General features: G+C 58.3%; 1 protein-coding gene across 5 annotated transcripts in view; it reads right to left on the reverse strand.

Annotated features, from left to right (window-relative positions):
• Positions 1-572: 572 nt before the first annotated feature.
• Positions 573-15,134, reverse strand: part of Tpcn2 (two pore segment channel 2) — a 29,031-nt gene continuing 14,469 nt past the window's right edge. For 4 of the 5 annotated variants that reach the window (XM_033756507.1, XM_033756506.1, XM_033756504.1 and 1 more), the window contains 20 exons: positions 14,495-14,570; positions 11,399-11,498; positions 11,005-11,119; positions 10,545-10,630; positions 10,155-10,219; positions 9,539-9,639; positions 9,004-9,085; positions 8,756-8,842; positions 7,760-7,879; positions 7,542-7,601; positions 6,390-6,518; positions 5,715-5,764; positions 5,153-5,252; positions 3,712-3,783; positions 3,079-3,155; positions 2,610-2,691; positions 2,441-2,523; positions 1,829-1,910; positions 1,365-1,459; positions 573-1,152 (listed from right to left, as the gene is read on the reverse strand). In XM_033756507.1, the coding sequence (XP_033612398.1) occupies positions 1,074-1,152; positions 1,365-1,459; positions 1,829-1,910; positions 2,441-2,523; positions 2,610-2,691; positions 3,079-3,155; positions 3,712-3,783; positions 5,153-5,252; positions 5,715-5,764; positions 6,390-6,518; positions 7,542-7,601; positions 7,760-7,879; positions 8,756-8,842; positions 9,004-9,085; positions 9,539-9,639; positions 10,155-10,219; positions 10,545-10,630; positions 11,005-11,119; positions 11,399-11,498; positions 14,495-14,570 (1,741 nt within the window). In that variant the 3' untranslated portion in view covers positions 573-1,073. The remainder of the gene's footprint in view (positions 1,153-1,364; positions 1,460-1,828; positions 1,911-2,440; positions 2,524-2,609; positions 2,692-3,078; positions 3,156-3,711; positions 3,784-5,152; positions 5,253-5,714; positions 5,765-6,389; positions 6,519-7,541; positions 7,602-7,759; positions 7,880-8,755; positions 8,843-9,003; positions 9,086-9,538; positions 9,640-10,154; positions 10,220-10,544; positions 10,631-11,004; positions 11,120-11,398; positions 11,499-14,494; positions 14,571-15,134) is intronic. The other variant, XM_010635732.3, reaches the window with a different exon arrangement.

Below are 15,134 nucleotides of genomic sequence, written 5' to 3' on the forward strand. Positions count from 1 at the left end.
TAAAACCCTCACTGACCTCTTTGCCACTCCAAGTAACAAACTACATAGCAGTTTAGTCCTTTTTCAGTCATGTCACCCTTGAATCCCATTTCCAGACTCACTGGGGCAGACTAGGGAGCACGCTTCTGGCAGTGGGGTGGCACCCGTACCCTCGATCCTCCCCAGGCCCACAGCAGACATCACACATCGATCCCAGGAGGCATCACCCATCGATCTCCACATTACCTTCGGTGGAGACTCCAGAGACACACACCCAAGCACTGGAGTTGGCACATGAAATGTGAAAACCACTAGTCAACAGGGACCAGGGCAAATCACGTGACAACATGGCCTGCCACACACTGCTCACTTCCTATGCCACACCACAGATGTGCAAAGTAGACCACTGTAGGCTTATAAGCCTGTGAGCAAATTGCTAAAGGTGCTTCTCACAAAAGGCAGCCAAGGGCCAAGCCAAGGGCCAAGATACACCCTCAAGGCCAGATGCCCTAGTACAGTGCACAACCTAGACAACCTACCCAGCACCTTGCTCCAGAGAAGTAGGACCAGAGTCACATTGAAGAATAACAGTCTCATTCTTTGCAATACGTATTGATGAAAATTGGTGGCATTCTGACACATCCAATCACACAAACACAATCCATAAAATAATAAAATACAATCAACATTCTCTTTGTGTAAAACAGCAGCACCCGACTTCAGTGCGTGGAATCTGTGAGTTACCCTGTGCAGGGCTCTGGTCCCTGAAGGCCACCAGCAGTGAAGGCACCGAGGCTGCAGGGCCTGAGAGGAAGGCCACTGCTTCATGCTTTCCGGGCTGTCTTTAAGGGCCCTGTGAAGTCGCCACGTCCTCTCTCAAGCAGCTTGCAGGAGAGCAGCACCCACAAGGCCACTGGAGCCCTGTCCCATCCATGCTATAGGGAGAACCTGGCGGCGATGCTGACTGTCCCCACCCCACCTCCGCCTGTCCCAGGACGTGGTCTGTCAAAGGCACAGTGCTCTCTGCCTGGCCGGCCGTCATAAGCTGCCTCTTCCAGACACGTCAGTCTCAGGTCTCCAAGGCCATCTGGATGTCACCTGCATAGCCACAGGTGGGGGTGACGACGCAGCTTCTCTGTCAGCTCCTCCTCCCTGGGCTCCTCCAGGATGTCCCTGCAGAGGAGGAGACCCACAGGCACTCAGGAGGAGTCGGACCCGGCCCACTGCAAGTGAGTGACCAGAGCCACAGGGAGGCTTGCAAGTACCCGGGGTCCTCACCCTTGACCTCAACCCTAGCTCTGGGTTTCTCTCCCCTGCTTGTCTGCTGAGGTTGCCGTCACAGGGCCTGTGGCTACCACCTGCCTCTTGGCCTCCCCATCATGCACCTGAACATAAGCTCCTCCGACATCTGGTAGGCAGCCTCCAAGTTCCCAGCAAGGGGCTGTTCATGATTTTGGGGGTCCCACCTGTGCAAGAAGTTCTGGCAAGCAGAAGGAAGGGCAGTTAGTGAGTGACCTGTGGGGAACCAGCCTCGCCCCTCCCCAGGTCTCCGACATGGGCCAGCGTCACTGTATTGGCCAAGCAGCTTGCCCTGGAGGCCCAGATGCAGGGCCCAGGACAGCTCCCTCCCCTGCAAGACACGAGTCACCTATTCAGCCTTGATAACACATCTGGAGCACCCAAGGGGCCCCAGCAGCCAGGGAAGCGGCACTAAGCCCCAGGGGAGGGGGCTCCTCAGCCCACACCCAGCCAGCCCCAACCCAGCATGCACTCACCCACCCAGGTGGCCATAGGCTTGGCCAAAGCCTCACAGAGGCCCTAGGTGGGCCTGGGCGGGGACTGCTCATACCTCCAGGAGCAGAGCCAGAAAGAGGTTGACCCAGATGACAGATGACACCAACCACCACAGCACAAAGTAGATCTTGGACCACCTGTGGAGGATACCACTGTGAAGTGAGACCCTTCCCAAAAAACCAGCACCCAAGGGTGGTGTCCCTGGATGGCATTTACCAAACTGCCCGCAACTCCCTGGGGCCCAGTGTTACTAATGCCACCTACGAGGATCCCGGCCAGGCTGCAAAGGGTGCAAGCACAGCCAGTGGGAGAAAGAGCTGGAGAGAAAGAAGGAAAGGCTCCTCCACTGGAGTAGGTCTGAGCTCTCCAGTCCCCTGCCTCAGCCTCCCCAGGGCACCTGACCCTGTGGAATTCCCTAAAAGCTCCAGTCAGATCCACCTGTCCTCCCACACCAGCGCCCCCAGGTGTGACGCCAGAGTCCTCGCTGTTACCAGGGTGCGGTGTGGGTGGGGGTGACAACCTGCCATGACACTGCCTGGCCACATCGCGTGTCTGGGACCTGCTCCCTGCTCCCTGCTCCACCCAGGCCTGGACACTGGGTGCTCTGGGCCAGTGGGCAGGGAGTCCCATCTGCTCAGAACCTCTGCCGTCAGGAAGGGTGACTCACGGGCCCACGTAGCGTTCGTACGCATCCAGGATCACCTGCCAGTTGTTCACCACCATTACGTTCCACAGAGTGACCAGGGCAGCCTGTAGAGACAGCACAACGTGGGTCTGGGCAGGTCCAGGAGGCAGCGGACAGTGGGAGAAGGTCTGGGGACAGACACAGGTCTCACCGCAAAGTCATCGAAGTTGTTGGCCCAGTACTCCAGCTGCTCGAAGCTCCCACAGGATGCAGAACCATTGGCAGGGGCCAGGCTGGGGGACACAGTGCCCCTGGGTCAGTGTCAGGGTACAGGGTCTGCATACCCAGGTAGGTAGCACCTAGTACTGCCCCAGTCCCCGGCCCCACATGGCCCTCCTCACAGCCCCTGGGACAAAGTGGGCAGACATGTCCATCCACTCAGGGAGGGTCTATGCGCACAGTGAGGAGCACCCTGGGGCTCCAGGCTCTCATGCTGCTCTGTACCCCAACCCACCAGCTCCTGTAACACGGACCCCACGGTTGGGGTGGGGGGCGGGGGCAGGGCACCTAGGAAAGGCCCCCAGGTGGGGCTGAGGGGATGGACCCCTCCTCCCCTGAGCAGCTCAGCCTCGCTCAGTGCCCCCAAGAGATTCCCTGTGGCACCATAGGCCCCACCCCACCTGCCATTTCCAAAGGGAGCCACAATGGTGCCTCGGAACAGGCTGATCCCGGCGATGGCAAACACGTAGTACACCACCTACAAGAGGCAAGGCCGTCAGTGCAGCTGGGGCCCCAGGGCTGCCCCACCCATAGGCACCCCTGCTTCAGAACACACAGGACCGGGAGGCCAACCCCAAAGCTCCCCAGGAAATGGGGGCTACTTCCAGTCACAGGCCACCCGTCCCACCCAGGCATGGCCCCTAGGTGGCAGGTAGGTCCTGGGGAGGGGTCAGGAAACACTGACTTTCGCTTGTTAAATGTGACTGAGAGTCCCTTCAAAGGAAGCATGGATCAAGCCCCCTCCCTGGGCACTGGGAGGCAAAATCTTGGGCCTTTGGCATTTTTTCCTGTTTCTCAGGGTGACCCAGGACCCAGAGGCCCGAGGGACCGGAAGTTACCGGGATCCCTGGCATGGAAGAGGCCGGGGGGAGCACCAGGCACAGCAGCCTGGGGCCCTCTCCAGAAGGGGAATCTGCCTCCTTGCCCCCAGACCCTCCAACCCTCCCAGGACAACAAGCCAGCCTGCATGGTCTCCTTTGCAGCAACAGAGCCTACCCCTGGGGTTCCCTACCAGCAACGCCCCCAAGACTCACCACCAGGATCCCACCGAAGGCCCGCAGGTTCTGGATCAGGCCCAGGACGGTACTGACCACCATGGCCATGGGCTGCAGGCAGGAGGAAAGCAGTCCCTCACTCATCCTGCCCCACTGGGGACACAAGTGCCACTGCCCTGACCTCAACTAGGAAGGCACGCAGGACAGGTGAATGACCACCAAGCCACAGGCCTGGACACGCACCTATGCTTCTGGACACACCTCACCCACTCATACCTGCCCACACACACCAACCCACACCCGCCACTTGTACACACCACACTCCCACGCTCCTCACATCAACCCGACCCCTGGGTCCCTGGGTCCCTGGGTCCCTGAGTTCCAAGGCAGAGCCAGAGTCCAGGGGAGCCCCTCTAGTCTGGAGGCTCCAAACTGACCAGGCCTGGAGGTGGCAGGTGACCCCCACCCCAGGGATAAAGTCTGAGGAAGGGGCCTCAGAGAGCCAGCCAGGACCTGCGCCCATAGCCTTGCTCTTAACACACAAGCCAGCCCTAAAAAGCCTCCAGCCCACCCCACACACCTACGCGAGTAAGAAACAAGGCTATGCTGGCAGGTAAGGTAAGGTACATGTGTGCACACAAGTATTGTTACATGTGCACATGCGTGCACAGATGTCAGGGTTACCTGTAAATGTGCTCATGTGTGATGTATCATACATGTGTGATGTGCATGACTGTGTGGTCATGTGTGTGTGGTCACACGTGCCTGAGGTAGTGTGTAGTGTGACTCATGTGTGCCCCATGGTTGCATGGGACCGTGTGTGCCTGTACGCGATCTTACGTGTGCGTATGTGTGCACAAGGATGCATACAAAGGCCCCAGCACAGCAGCCCAGGAACCTGGCCTCCATCACGTGGGCAGCACCACTGGGCTCAGCACACTGAGGTGAGACAGACATGCCCAGGACCTGGGCCTGCAGAAGCAGCTCCGACACCCTCGGGTTTGGCTTCTCTGAGTTCCGTAGAATAGGGACGCGAGCAGACCTCTGTCTCCATGCCAGGGCTGGGCCTGGACCCGCTGACCCGCTGGCCTCCCCCTCCACTCCCTTCCCAGTTCACGTTGCTCCCGATGGGCTCAGACTCGTCATGCACAGGCCCTGGTCCTCTGTTGGGGCCCTGAGAATGGGCACCTGGGCAGCCGTGCTCTGCCCTCGCCAGGGCCTCTGCAGCAGCCTCCAGCAGCACAAATGGGCTCTCGGGGTGGCCAAGGGACAGCACCCACCACCCCTGCTGGTCTCCTCACCTAGACAAAGGGCTGGATTCTCACCTTCTAATCACCCCCAGCACCTCAGGGATGTGGAAGGCTGAAGGGTGCCTGAGAGGCCCAAGGTGACAGGGACAGTCCTCAGTCACTCTCCCTCCCAGCCCTTGCTCACCCGCCCAGAGTGTGGCACAGGCAGGGCGGGTCGGAGGCCCACACACCTTCATGTTGGGTATGATGCGCAGGAACCGGAACACGATGAGCATGTTCACCAGCCGCGTCATGTCCCACAGGGACAGCAGGCCCAGCATCTCCGGCTTCCTGCACAGACACACACAGGAGACAGGTGGGGAGAGACCCAGAGGCCGGCAGACATGCGGTCAAGAGACAGAGGGAAAAACGGGTGTCACAGGAGATCAGTCCACTGACACACCTGGAACCCCTGGTCACTGCTCCATACCCCAGCATGGCCTCGTGGGAGTACAGGGCCAGAGGATGCCCCCTTTGACAAAGGAGGCTGCGTTAAGTCCCAAACTACAAAGCTGGGGTCTCAGCAGAACAGGGACACTTGGTCCTCGACCCATGTCCCTTCCCGCCCCAGCACTGCAGAGCCAGAAGCCTCAGCTCACACTACCATCCACAGGACAGAACTCAACTGCCCGCCCGCCCGCAGTTCAACCACCACTCAGTTTGCCTGGTGCCAGTGGCCCAGTCCAGAGCCCCTCCCCTGTAGGCCCTGGGGGGCGCTGTTTGTGTAGCTCCCTGGGTTCCTCAGTCACATACCAGCGTGGGTGTGGGAAGCTGTACACAGCCAGAGTAGAGATCTCCAAAACCTTTAAAGGCAAAAGGAAAGAAGGCATCGTAGGGCAAAGCTAATTCAGGAGGCTTCAAGGGAAATGTCAAAGCTCATGCCTGACACATTCTCCCCAGAGGGGGCTTCTGGGAAAGAATCAGAGCTCACTCTGTCCCCACAGTTGGTTCCCATGTTGGGACTCCCATTAGCTGGAAGTCACCTGGCCTCAGGACTTGGGGGCTGAGAGAAGCTACTAAGTGAAGAACAAACCAAGAGGCACTCTCGAACGCCAAGGAACCGACTAGCTCTACTGGTCCAGAAATAGACAAATGTCACTCCAGGGTTGCTATTATGACATTCACACACCAAATACGTCCCCCTCACTCCCAGCATTTAGGGAAAATGGTGTGGGACCCACACCGAGGTCATGTGGACTTGGCTGAGCCCTCTGGGTCGCCCTGGGTCTTCCCGTGCCTCCCTCAGGTTGGAAACAGCAGCCCAACCCTGACTGCACAGGACCCAGCAGACATCCAGCACACAGCCCCCGGCCACAAAGCCGGCGGGGAACAGAGCTGGCCCCTTGTCTCTAGAGGCAGGTACTCCAATGCCAAGGCCTTGGGTCTGAGGGACGCAGAGGGCCCAGCTAAGGCTGCCTCCCACTTTACCAGCAGGATAGAGGTCAGGAGGCCGTCGCACACATTGCTGGGGTAGGACAGGTAGCCCCACGGGCCCAGAGCGAAGACCTTGAGCAATAGCTCCAGCACGTAGTACAGGATGAAGATGCAGTCCAGGATCTGGGGAAGGAGGGGACATCACGGGGCTACCCCTGGACCACTCGGCCCCTGCCCCTCGGCTGCTCCTCCCCGAGCCCCATAACTCATGCTCAGGGCATCCCCCACACCCCCACTTCCTGCTCCATCCCCTCTCCCCGGTGTCAACCAGACCCCAACATCTTCTTTACGAAGTGTGAGCAAAAATATGGTGAATGCAGCTCTGACGAGCTATCCAACAGAAAGGAAGGCTCCTAAAAACATTACAGCGCGTCCTCGTTCACCCTGTCCACCAGATCCGACGCTGCAAAATCTGACTCTTCCCCAAGCCAAAACAACCATGAAAGGTAAATGTTTGGAACCGATTCAGGACCTGGAGGCAGCCAGACAGCACAACTAACAACACTCATGAACGAGAACTTCCAGAACTGCTTCAGAAAGTGGTGAGGATGACAGGACTGTGCTCAAAGTGAGGGGCAGCAACTTGGGGGATGAATAACGAGCTTTTACTGCAATGATTTTTTTTTAATTCAAACGTTCAGCGTATTTTTTAATCACGCCTCTTATTTTATACACGACGTCATTTTTAAACGTGAGAGATCAAACTGTTCCTCAAATAACTAAAGAAAACCTCATGGCTTTAGTCAACTTAGTATCTTTCAGCAAACTTTAAAGACATCCTTTGTCAAGGCACTGGCAGAAAATAACACAGGGCTGGTGCTGTGGTTTAGCTTAATATCCATGTGGAAAAGCTTTAAATTCCTAGGGAATTTGACACAATCTTTTAATGCTAGATAAGACATTCACAATTCCTTTTTTAAAGGCTGGAAAACAACCAAGAAGACAAAGTTCAAATCCTGGGGCCAAAAAGCCGGGAAGACCCTGAAATCACAGTTGCGGTTCCCTCGGGCCTCTTCTCCCTTTAGGCCCCTCCACTGCCACCTACTATGCCTGGCCCCACCAGCCTGTCCCAGCCCCCACGGAGACAGGCCGCTCCACGAGGGAGGGTGGCCACCTTCCTGCTGCCCCTGTAACCACTGAACTCACCCCCAGGACAAAGTCGTCACGGTTCCCAGGCAGCACGTCAGCATCCTGCACCAGGAACACCTACAAAGTCGCAGCAGAGGGCGCTGGCTGAGCCAGCAGAGCACAGCACAGAGCCTCAGCAAGGCGCGCTCACTGCAGGACGCACTAGGCCAGGCAGGAGGAGGAAGCGGGCGGCAAAGACAGGCCTCCCAGGTCCACAGGGCCAAGGCTGCACTCACGCAAATGGACGCGAGGTTGCCCAGGGCGATGACATTCCCCATGTAGTCGAAATAGTGGTGGCCAAAGAGGAACTGGGCAGTCTGGAGAAACGGAGACTGGTACTGGGGCCTCGGCGGGTGCTGGAAAGAACCCACTTGCTCAGAAGCACATTACAGCCCGCGGCCCTGCCCTCATTCTGGGATTCAATGTTCTATCTCAGCACCTATCCTAGTCTCTAGCCTAGGGAAATAATCCTGGACACAGAAACAGTTTCAGGTTCATCACAGTGGTCTTTACAATCCCAGGGGGGTGGTAACAGTGACCTAAACATCCACTGATTCTCCACCAGGTAGCAACACCAAGTGTTCATCCAAAGCATGTGCCACGCGTACCACCCTCTCAATGGTGTTGAGCTAATGTACACCAGGCCGGCGTGCAACAGCAGGGACACGCCCACTCACACTGTGAACAGCCTGGCATGGAAAGCAGAACAGGGACCGGCAGGAGTGGCCCCCTCAGATGAATCTGAGTCCGCCTCCCTGCCCGACCCCATTCAGGACCCCCTGGGTCTTCTCAAGGCTGAGTGGCTGAGCAGTTCCTGTGCTGCTGCCACACCTTGTAAGGGACACCCAGGCTGCTCCTGGGCACCCAAAAAACCCGCACAAGAAAATGTGGGCAGCTGGGGGCTCTGAACGGTGCAGAGCAGGAGGCCAAGGCCCACAAGGGGGACTGTGCGTCACTGCCAAGGAGCAGAGATGAAGTCTTTGGATCCTTCAGAGGGACACACAGGAGACTTTGTCTCCAAGATGGAGAAAGCCATGCGTACAGCCCTTCCGCATCAGGCTTGGCCAAGGCCAGGACAGTGAAGCCTCCCCAGTTCCCAGGAGCCAATCAGAGCTCCATTCCCACTGCCCCTTAGTGCCCGTCAGAGACCTGGGTGATCAATGACAGGGACAATGGAGAGTCCCCTTCAGCCCTGTGGCCCTGGGCTGGGCAGGTAGCATGTGTCCCCTTACCTCTTTGATCACACTTTTGTCGAGCTCATCGAAAAGCTTCTGGAACTCATCAGCCGACAGCAGGACATTGTTGTAGGAACGCACCTTCTGCAGGGGGGAAGCCTGGGTCAGTGGCTGGCGGGGAGCAAAGAATCGAGCCGCTGACCTCACCAGCTGTGAGCACTGGGATTACCGACCCTCACACTGACCCACACCTGTCCTCACTCCCAGGGACCCCAGCGGCCAGGCAGACACAGGGAAGCAGCTACCTCCATGATGGCCTGTTTGTGAGAACTGCTCATCTGCACTTTCTGAAGCACCTGCAGGAAGTTCTGAGGCCTCACCCCAATTCTGTGGGAAAGAAAACCCCATCCCAGTGAGCACATCCAGCCAGGCCACAGTCTATGCCTGGCTCAAATTCACAATGCCACGTGGTGAGGACCTCAACTAGCGAGTGTCTACCGTGGCAGGTGCTGGAGGTATTTTACAGTCACCAAGTAAGCGCCCCAAGGAGCCACCCAGTCCTCAGAGGAACAGGCCGGTTCCACTACCATCCAGCAGTTGGGATCAGGGCCCTCCCAAGGACACACCCTTGAGCTCTGTCACCACTGACACTGTAGCAGGATAGACACCAGGACTGCACTTGGGCAAGAGTGACAGGTGTTGGGGCACTGGGACAGGATGGGTTTCAGGACTCATGAGGGACAACAGGTCTGGCAGCAGCCCATGGGGGTGCTCAGGAATCTGTCCCAGTATGGTAGCAGTCTCTGATCCCTGAGGAAGGGGCCCCCAGCTGGCACTCACGCCTCAGGAGTGGCTCCTGCCTGCCCCGGCACGGAGGAGAGGACTTCATAGGCAGCACGGGTCCCCAGCCGACGCCGGAACAGTGAGGTCTGCAGAGATTTCTGCAAGAAGACATTCTGAATGTAGAATGCTCTGCCCCAGTTCCGACCTGGCTGCCCTCCAGGGAGAGGAGTGTGCACATGGGGATTCTGGGCTGCCTCTGAAGGCCCACCACCCCCCTCCCGGACACCCGGCATCAGAGGACAGCTGCACAAGCTCCTGGGGGCCCTCATGGGAGGGAAGCGCCACAAAAGTTCAGTCCGACTAGAGCAAACAGCAGTTCCTGCACAAAGAAGTCCTGCATCTCCCCTCAGCTTATGTGGGGACCCTCCTGCTCACAAGAGGGTCCAGGTCAGTGACCCCCAAAGAGCTACAATTCTGGGTGGCTCCAAGGGTGTGGCAGGGCAGAGGGATCCCAGGTGGCCATGGCATCAGCACCTGAACCCCCAAAATGATTTGGTGTATCTCGGGAGGCAGAGGCCCCGCTCACTGCCCCCACCAGGGCTGGGCCAGCAAGGCTGAGGGCCACCCTCTGTCATCCAGGTCACACCCAGGCACAGCCAGGCAGGTGACTCACCATCAGGTAGCCACGGAACTGGTTATAGATGATGGCAGTGAGCAGGTTCATGAGAAACAGGCTTCCTGCAGGAGAAGTGCAGGGATCAGAGGCAGGCGGGGCAGAGCTGGAGCAGCAGGACAGAGCAAGCCTAGGCAGGACACCAGGAGGCCTGGATGGCCAGGGACAACATCACCACCCCCAGGCTTCCATGTCCTCATCGCTCACTGGGACGTGGTGGGGCCTCCAAGCCGTGGGAGAGGACAGACGGGGTAACTGGGGGTCATAGGCCACAGGGACATGGCAACATGCCAAAAGGAAGTAACTCGGGACTGGGGGCACTGGACCTTGTCACACCAGGAAGACTCCTGGTCCTGGCCCAATGGCCCACACAGACCCAGCTGTGCTCACCTATCAGGGTGAAGACTACGAAGAAGATGGCGTAGGCCCGGTTCTTGGAATACGCAGGAATCATCACTGAGGCAAAGAAGAAACCCCTGAAACCACGATCCCAGCCTCAGTGCCTGGTCACTTTCCCGCAGGACATCTGCCACCTGCCTTCTCAATCAGGAGGGCCCAGGGCAGGGAGAGCCGAGACCTTCCTGTCCAGAATGCAACCTCACATCTGCTGTTCTCCCTGGGAACGAGGACTCACTACCCACAGAGGACACTCCCAGGCTGCCCCCGGAGGTGGTCATTACGGTCTTGAGCATCCCCAAGCCCAAAGTGAAAGCAACCAGCCACAGTGATCAGCCCATGGCTGAGACCAGGACTGCGGCCTCCCCTGAGCAGGTAGGGGACCTGTCAGTACCCATCGCAGCCAGCCAATCCCCCAGGTCTCTCACACTTGATGCCCCAGAGCAGCACGCACCTCTCAGCTGGGCCTGGCCGGCGACGAGGAAAGTGGCTAGGCCCCAAAGAGGCTACCGGAGGGGCCACTGACCTTCGCCATTTGTCACCACATAAAGAACACCATTCACTTTCGGCTTCTCCGAGGAGTAAGGAGACAAAAGGCAAGGAGCCCAGAGAGAAGGGAGCAAGAAGGTAAAGGAAAAGAAAGGAAAAAAGGGAGTAAAAAGAAAATGAAAAACAAGACAAAGAGAAGGCAAAGAAAGAGGAGGAGGAAATGGGGAACCCAATGTCACCCTCCCCGGTGATAAAAGGAAAAGCCTTAGACACCCCCACCGGGCTCCACAACTCAGCATTGCCAATTGACTCCCCCATGCCAGCTCATGCCCCCCAGGTCCCACCCTCACTCTGCGCACCGTCAGGATTGTTGGCGGTGGTCAGCAGCACCAGGAGGGAGGTCAGAGACTCTGGCAGGCTCCGGAAGTAGGCCAGTCTCTCCCTGTTCGGCTCCGTATCCTGTTGAGAGCAGGTGAGGGTCCAGGAGCCATCAGGACCTCAGCCCAGAGCTGAGGCCTTAGAACAGCAACACTCCAGGCTCCAGGACCATCCACCAAGGCCTACATCTCCCCATCATTTCCCAGCAGGCTCTTAGTTCGTGGCCAGACAGGACATAAGTCGGGGCCTCAGGACATGGGAGCAGGTATCCGAGGAGACGGAGGACCCCCACAGCTGCCAACCATGACAACATGCCTGCCCAGAACCACGGTGAAACCCTCGGCTGGCCCAGCTAAGAGGGTCACCGCCTGTTGGCCAGGAAGCCACACGTGGGCCTGGCCAGCCTGCCAGCTGCCCACTTTGGCCATGTTGTATGCACAGTGAGATCACAAGCAAGAGGGGCAGGGGGGCAGAGGGCCTGAGCTTGGACACGTGGCCTCAAGCAGGCTGTGTGGAAAGGGACTGGGGATGTGAACCCCCAGAGAGGCCCCACTGCTCCCAGACTAAGCATCAGAGCCCAGTACCTCCTGAGGCACTGCCAAGGGTCCCAAGCCTTGTCAGCATGGCTGTGGCTCTTCACAGCAGCCAACAGGAGCATCTACACCCAGGCTTCCCATCCTCCATCCTTCTGAGGGGTCCCAGCCTCATGCAGGGTATGTGCCCAGGAAGTAATTGCTCAAGGTTCCAGGCCCCAGGTTCCCCTGAGGTCACTTGCACCTATCAAGCCCAACTCTCAGCTGAAAGACAGGGGAGCCCTACATGCTTGGCTGTGGAATCGGTGCGGGGGGCGGGGTGGCAGGATGCAGACCCCATGCGTGGGAAGCACCCATCACTTAGGATCATTCCAAAGCAAGTTCCCAGCTGCCGGCCCTGGCAATGTGATGTCTATAGTATCGGCTCCTCCCTGTTGCTTTTCCAACACAAGTCCCAGGGGCTCATCAGTAACACCAAGACCTCCCCATCTTCATCTACAAAATAGCACTGCTACCATCTGTCTTGTGCAGGGCCCCAAAGGCAGAGCAGCTGACTGGTTATAACAGATTGCACAAACCCACTGGGGGGCGGTCACAGTGGGTAGGGGGTCATGAGAGGAAGTTGCAAGGTTGGCACAGAGCCATAAAAGAGCCAGGATGCTACAGAGGTTGAGAGGCCCCAGCTGGAGCCAGGAAGGAGAGCAAATGCCCCCAAGATGGCTCGGCCAAAGGGCCTGAAGGACACCTCAGCCCCCAGGGATGCATCCAGGGATGGCAGGATCAGGCACCACGACCAGCCCTCCTGGGCCTGAAACAACCCACAGCCTGCTGAGTGGAGCTCGGACTTCCTGCTGACTGAAGGACATTCCTGTACCTGCACTGGATTATAGACAAGGACCAAGGTCCAGGGGTTGAGGCCTCCTGGGCAGGTGGCAGTGCCTGGCCTGTCTCCCAGCAAGCCTCTTGCTGTGCTTCTGCCAATCAGCTCCTGAGCAACCCCTATGTGTCCTTCTACCCAGGGGCCCCAGCTTGAGCCCCCGTTCGATCAGGGGGCAGAGGGATCCCTGTGTGTGGGGAACCTGGGTTCCCACCCAGCCCACCGCTCTGGGTCCAAGGACACATCTATAAGGTGAGAAGACGCCACTGACGCAGGAGGCCAGGTGCCCCGAGCAAACCACATTCCTGGAAATAAATCCAAGATGGACTTCATGGTAAACAAGGCTACAGAGAGCGAGCCACTAGCTTCAGACAGTAGCCACTGTGCTCTCAGTTGGCACGAGCCAGGGACACCAGGCAAAGCCACCCCGACTCATGGCCAGCCACAGCCCAGGCCACAGGCTCCCAATCTGTTCTCCAGGCCAGGCTGGCAAGGGGCTTGATGGCTGAGGAAAGGAACTCAGGATAGGTCAGCTACCATCATGCCCTCCTCTAACTGCAACCAAGGGCTGGGAACCATTCTTGCTGAGACCACAGCAGGCAGCACCATCCCACACAGTTACACAGCGCTCACTCACTCCACTCAGTTCCTCTTCATGGGGCAAACGCCCAGCCTGAAGGAGGTGCGCACCCTTCTGGCACCCAGAGACACTCAGTACTCAAGGGTGGAGCCCCTGCCCCAGTCCTGAATCCGGGGCCACCTCCGGTCCCCCACACTGACCCAGCCCTGGAAACAGTAGAGACGGCAGCCGTCACAGGAGGCCCTTAGGTGTCAGCAGGCTCACCTCAGCAGCCCAGCAACTGCCACACACAGAGACACTCACACTCTCACAAACTCATCGAGTTACCTAGGTAGACACGCACACACAGACACATAGGCATAAGGACAGACAGGGCCCCGGGCTCTTCCCCTAGGGTTAGAAGGCTCAGACTCAGGCCTTCTGGGTGCACAGCCTGACCCTAAAGTTGCCTCATGAAAACCGGCCCTGGCCAAGGCCACCTCCCAGGACAAAGAAACAGACAAGCCGATGGCCCAGGCCTGAGGAGGATGGCGACCTGGCCAGCATGTGAGCACAGACAAAAATGAGCAAAGGCTAAGACCGCCCAAGGCAGGGGGCACCTCCACAGGGCAACAGTGGGGGAGATGCCCTTCCCAGGCAGGAGACCCAGAGTCAGAGCTGGAGACGTGAGCACCCCATAGGGTAGTGCAGGTCTGAAGGACCTGGCTAAAACAAGGCGTGAGAAAGGAGGTATGGAGGCCATGGTAGGCAGCACCACAGCAGAGCGTGAATGGCTATGGGATGAACCTGTGGAGCCCCGTGACCAGCCCAGGGGGAAAGAACAAAAAAGAGGGAGGTGGGCAGGCAGCCCCGGGGAGGGCGTGAACGTGCCAGGGACCCTAGGGACAGAAGCGGGCCCTGCTAGCCACTGTGGGAGTACCATGGCCATGTAGACAGACCCTGGCCTCCAGGGGGCACTGCTGACTTCCTGGTTATGTGCCTGAGACAGGTGGCCTAGCCTGGTCCATGCTGTCTGCTAACCTAATGACATCCCTGACATCCCACCCCAAAGGCAGGCAGCCCGCCTGCAGCCACGGTCTCACCTCACCTTCTCACCGACGGTGAACAGCAACATTCCGAACATTGTGAAGATGCACAGGTGAATGGCCAGCAAAAGCCCGACACTGGGGAGGAGATGGGTGCTCAGCCTGGCAAAGTGCAGGCCCCACACCCAGGTAGGAGCCAGAGACTCCTGATGTGCCCACCGGGCCACTGGGGCAAAAACCTTTCTCTCACCAGAGACCCTGCCAAGCGCTCAGCCCAGGGTCCTGCAGGACAGGCCTGCTCCCAATCTGGCAGAGTCCTCTTTTTTGGTGAGACAAAGGCAACCTCAGAGGAGGGACTGGGGCCTGGGATATTGGAAGGGAGAGGCCACTCCCATCCTTCTGGGTTGATGAGAAGACAGCCAGGTGGGCCACGAGGGCAGGGACTTGAGGCAGAGGGAAGCATAGGCGACACTTCTACTGGTGAAGGGGCTGGACTCAAGACCGCAAATTTCTGGTAGTGAAGGAAGCTTGAAGGCTTCCAGGCAGAGGTGATGTCCAGAGTACCTTAGCTCTATAAGGTGTAAGAGGCAGCAGGGAACCAGGAGACACCAAGTCAGGAAGAGACATGGCCATTAGGGAACACAGGCAAAGACCCATCAGAGGGGCGCCCACAGGACTCAGCATCGGAAGGGAGGAGGGGCA

The sequence above is a fragment of the Fukomys damarensis genome, unplaced genomic scaffold, assembly GCF_012274545.1.
Source record: "Fukomys damarensis isolate Sample0158 unplaced genomic scaffold, DMR_v1.0_HiC HiC_scaffold_27, whole genome shotgun sequence".
Taxonomy (NCBI): Eukaryota; Metazoa; Chordata; class Mammalia; order Rodentia; family Bathyergidae; genus Fukomys; species Fukomys damarensis.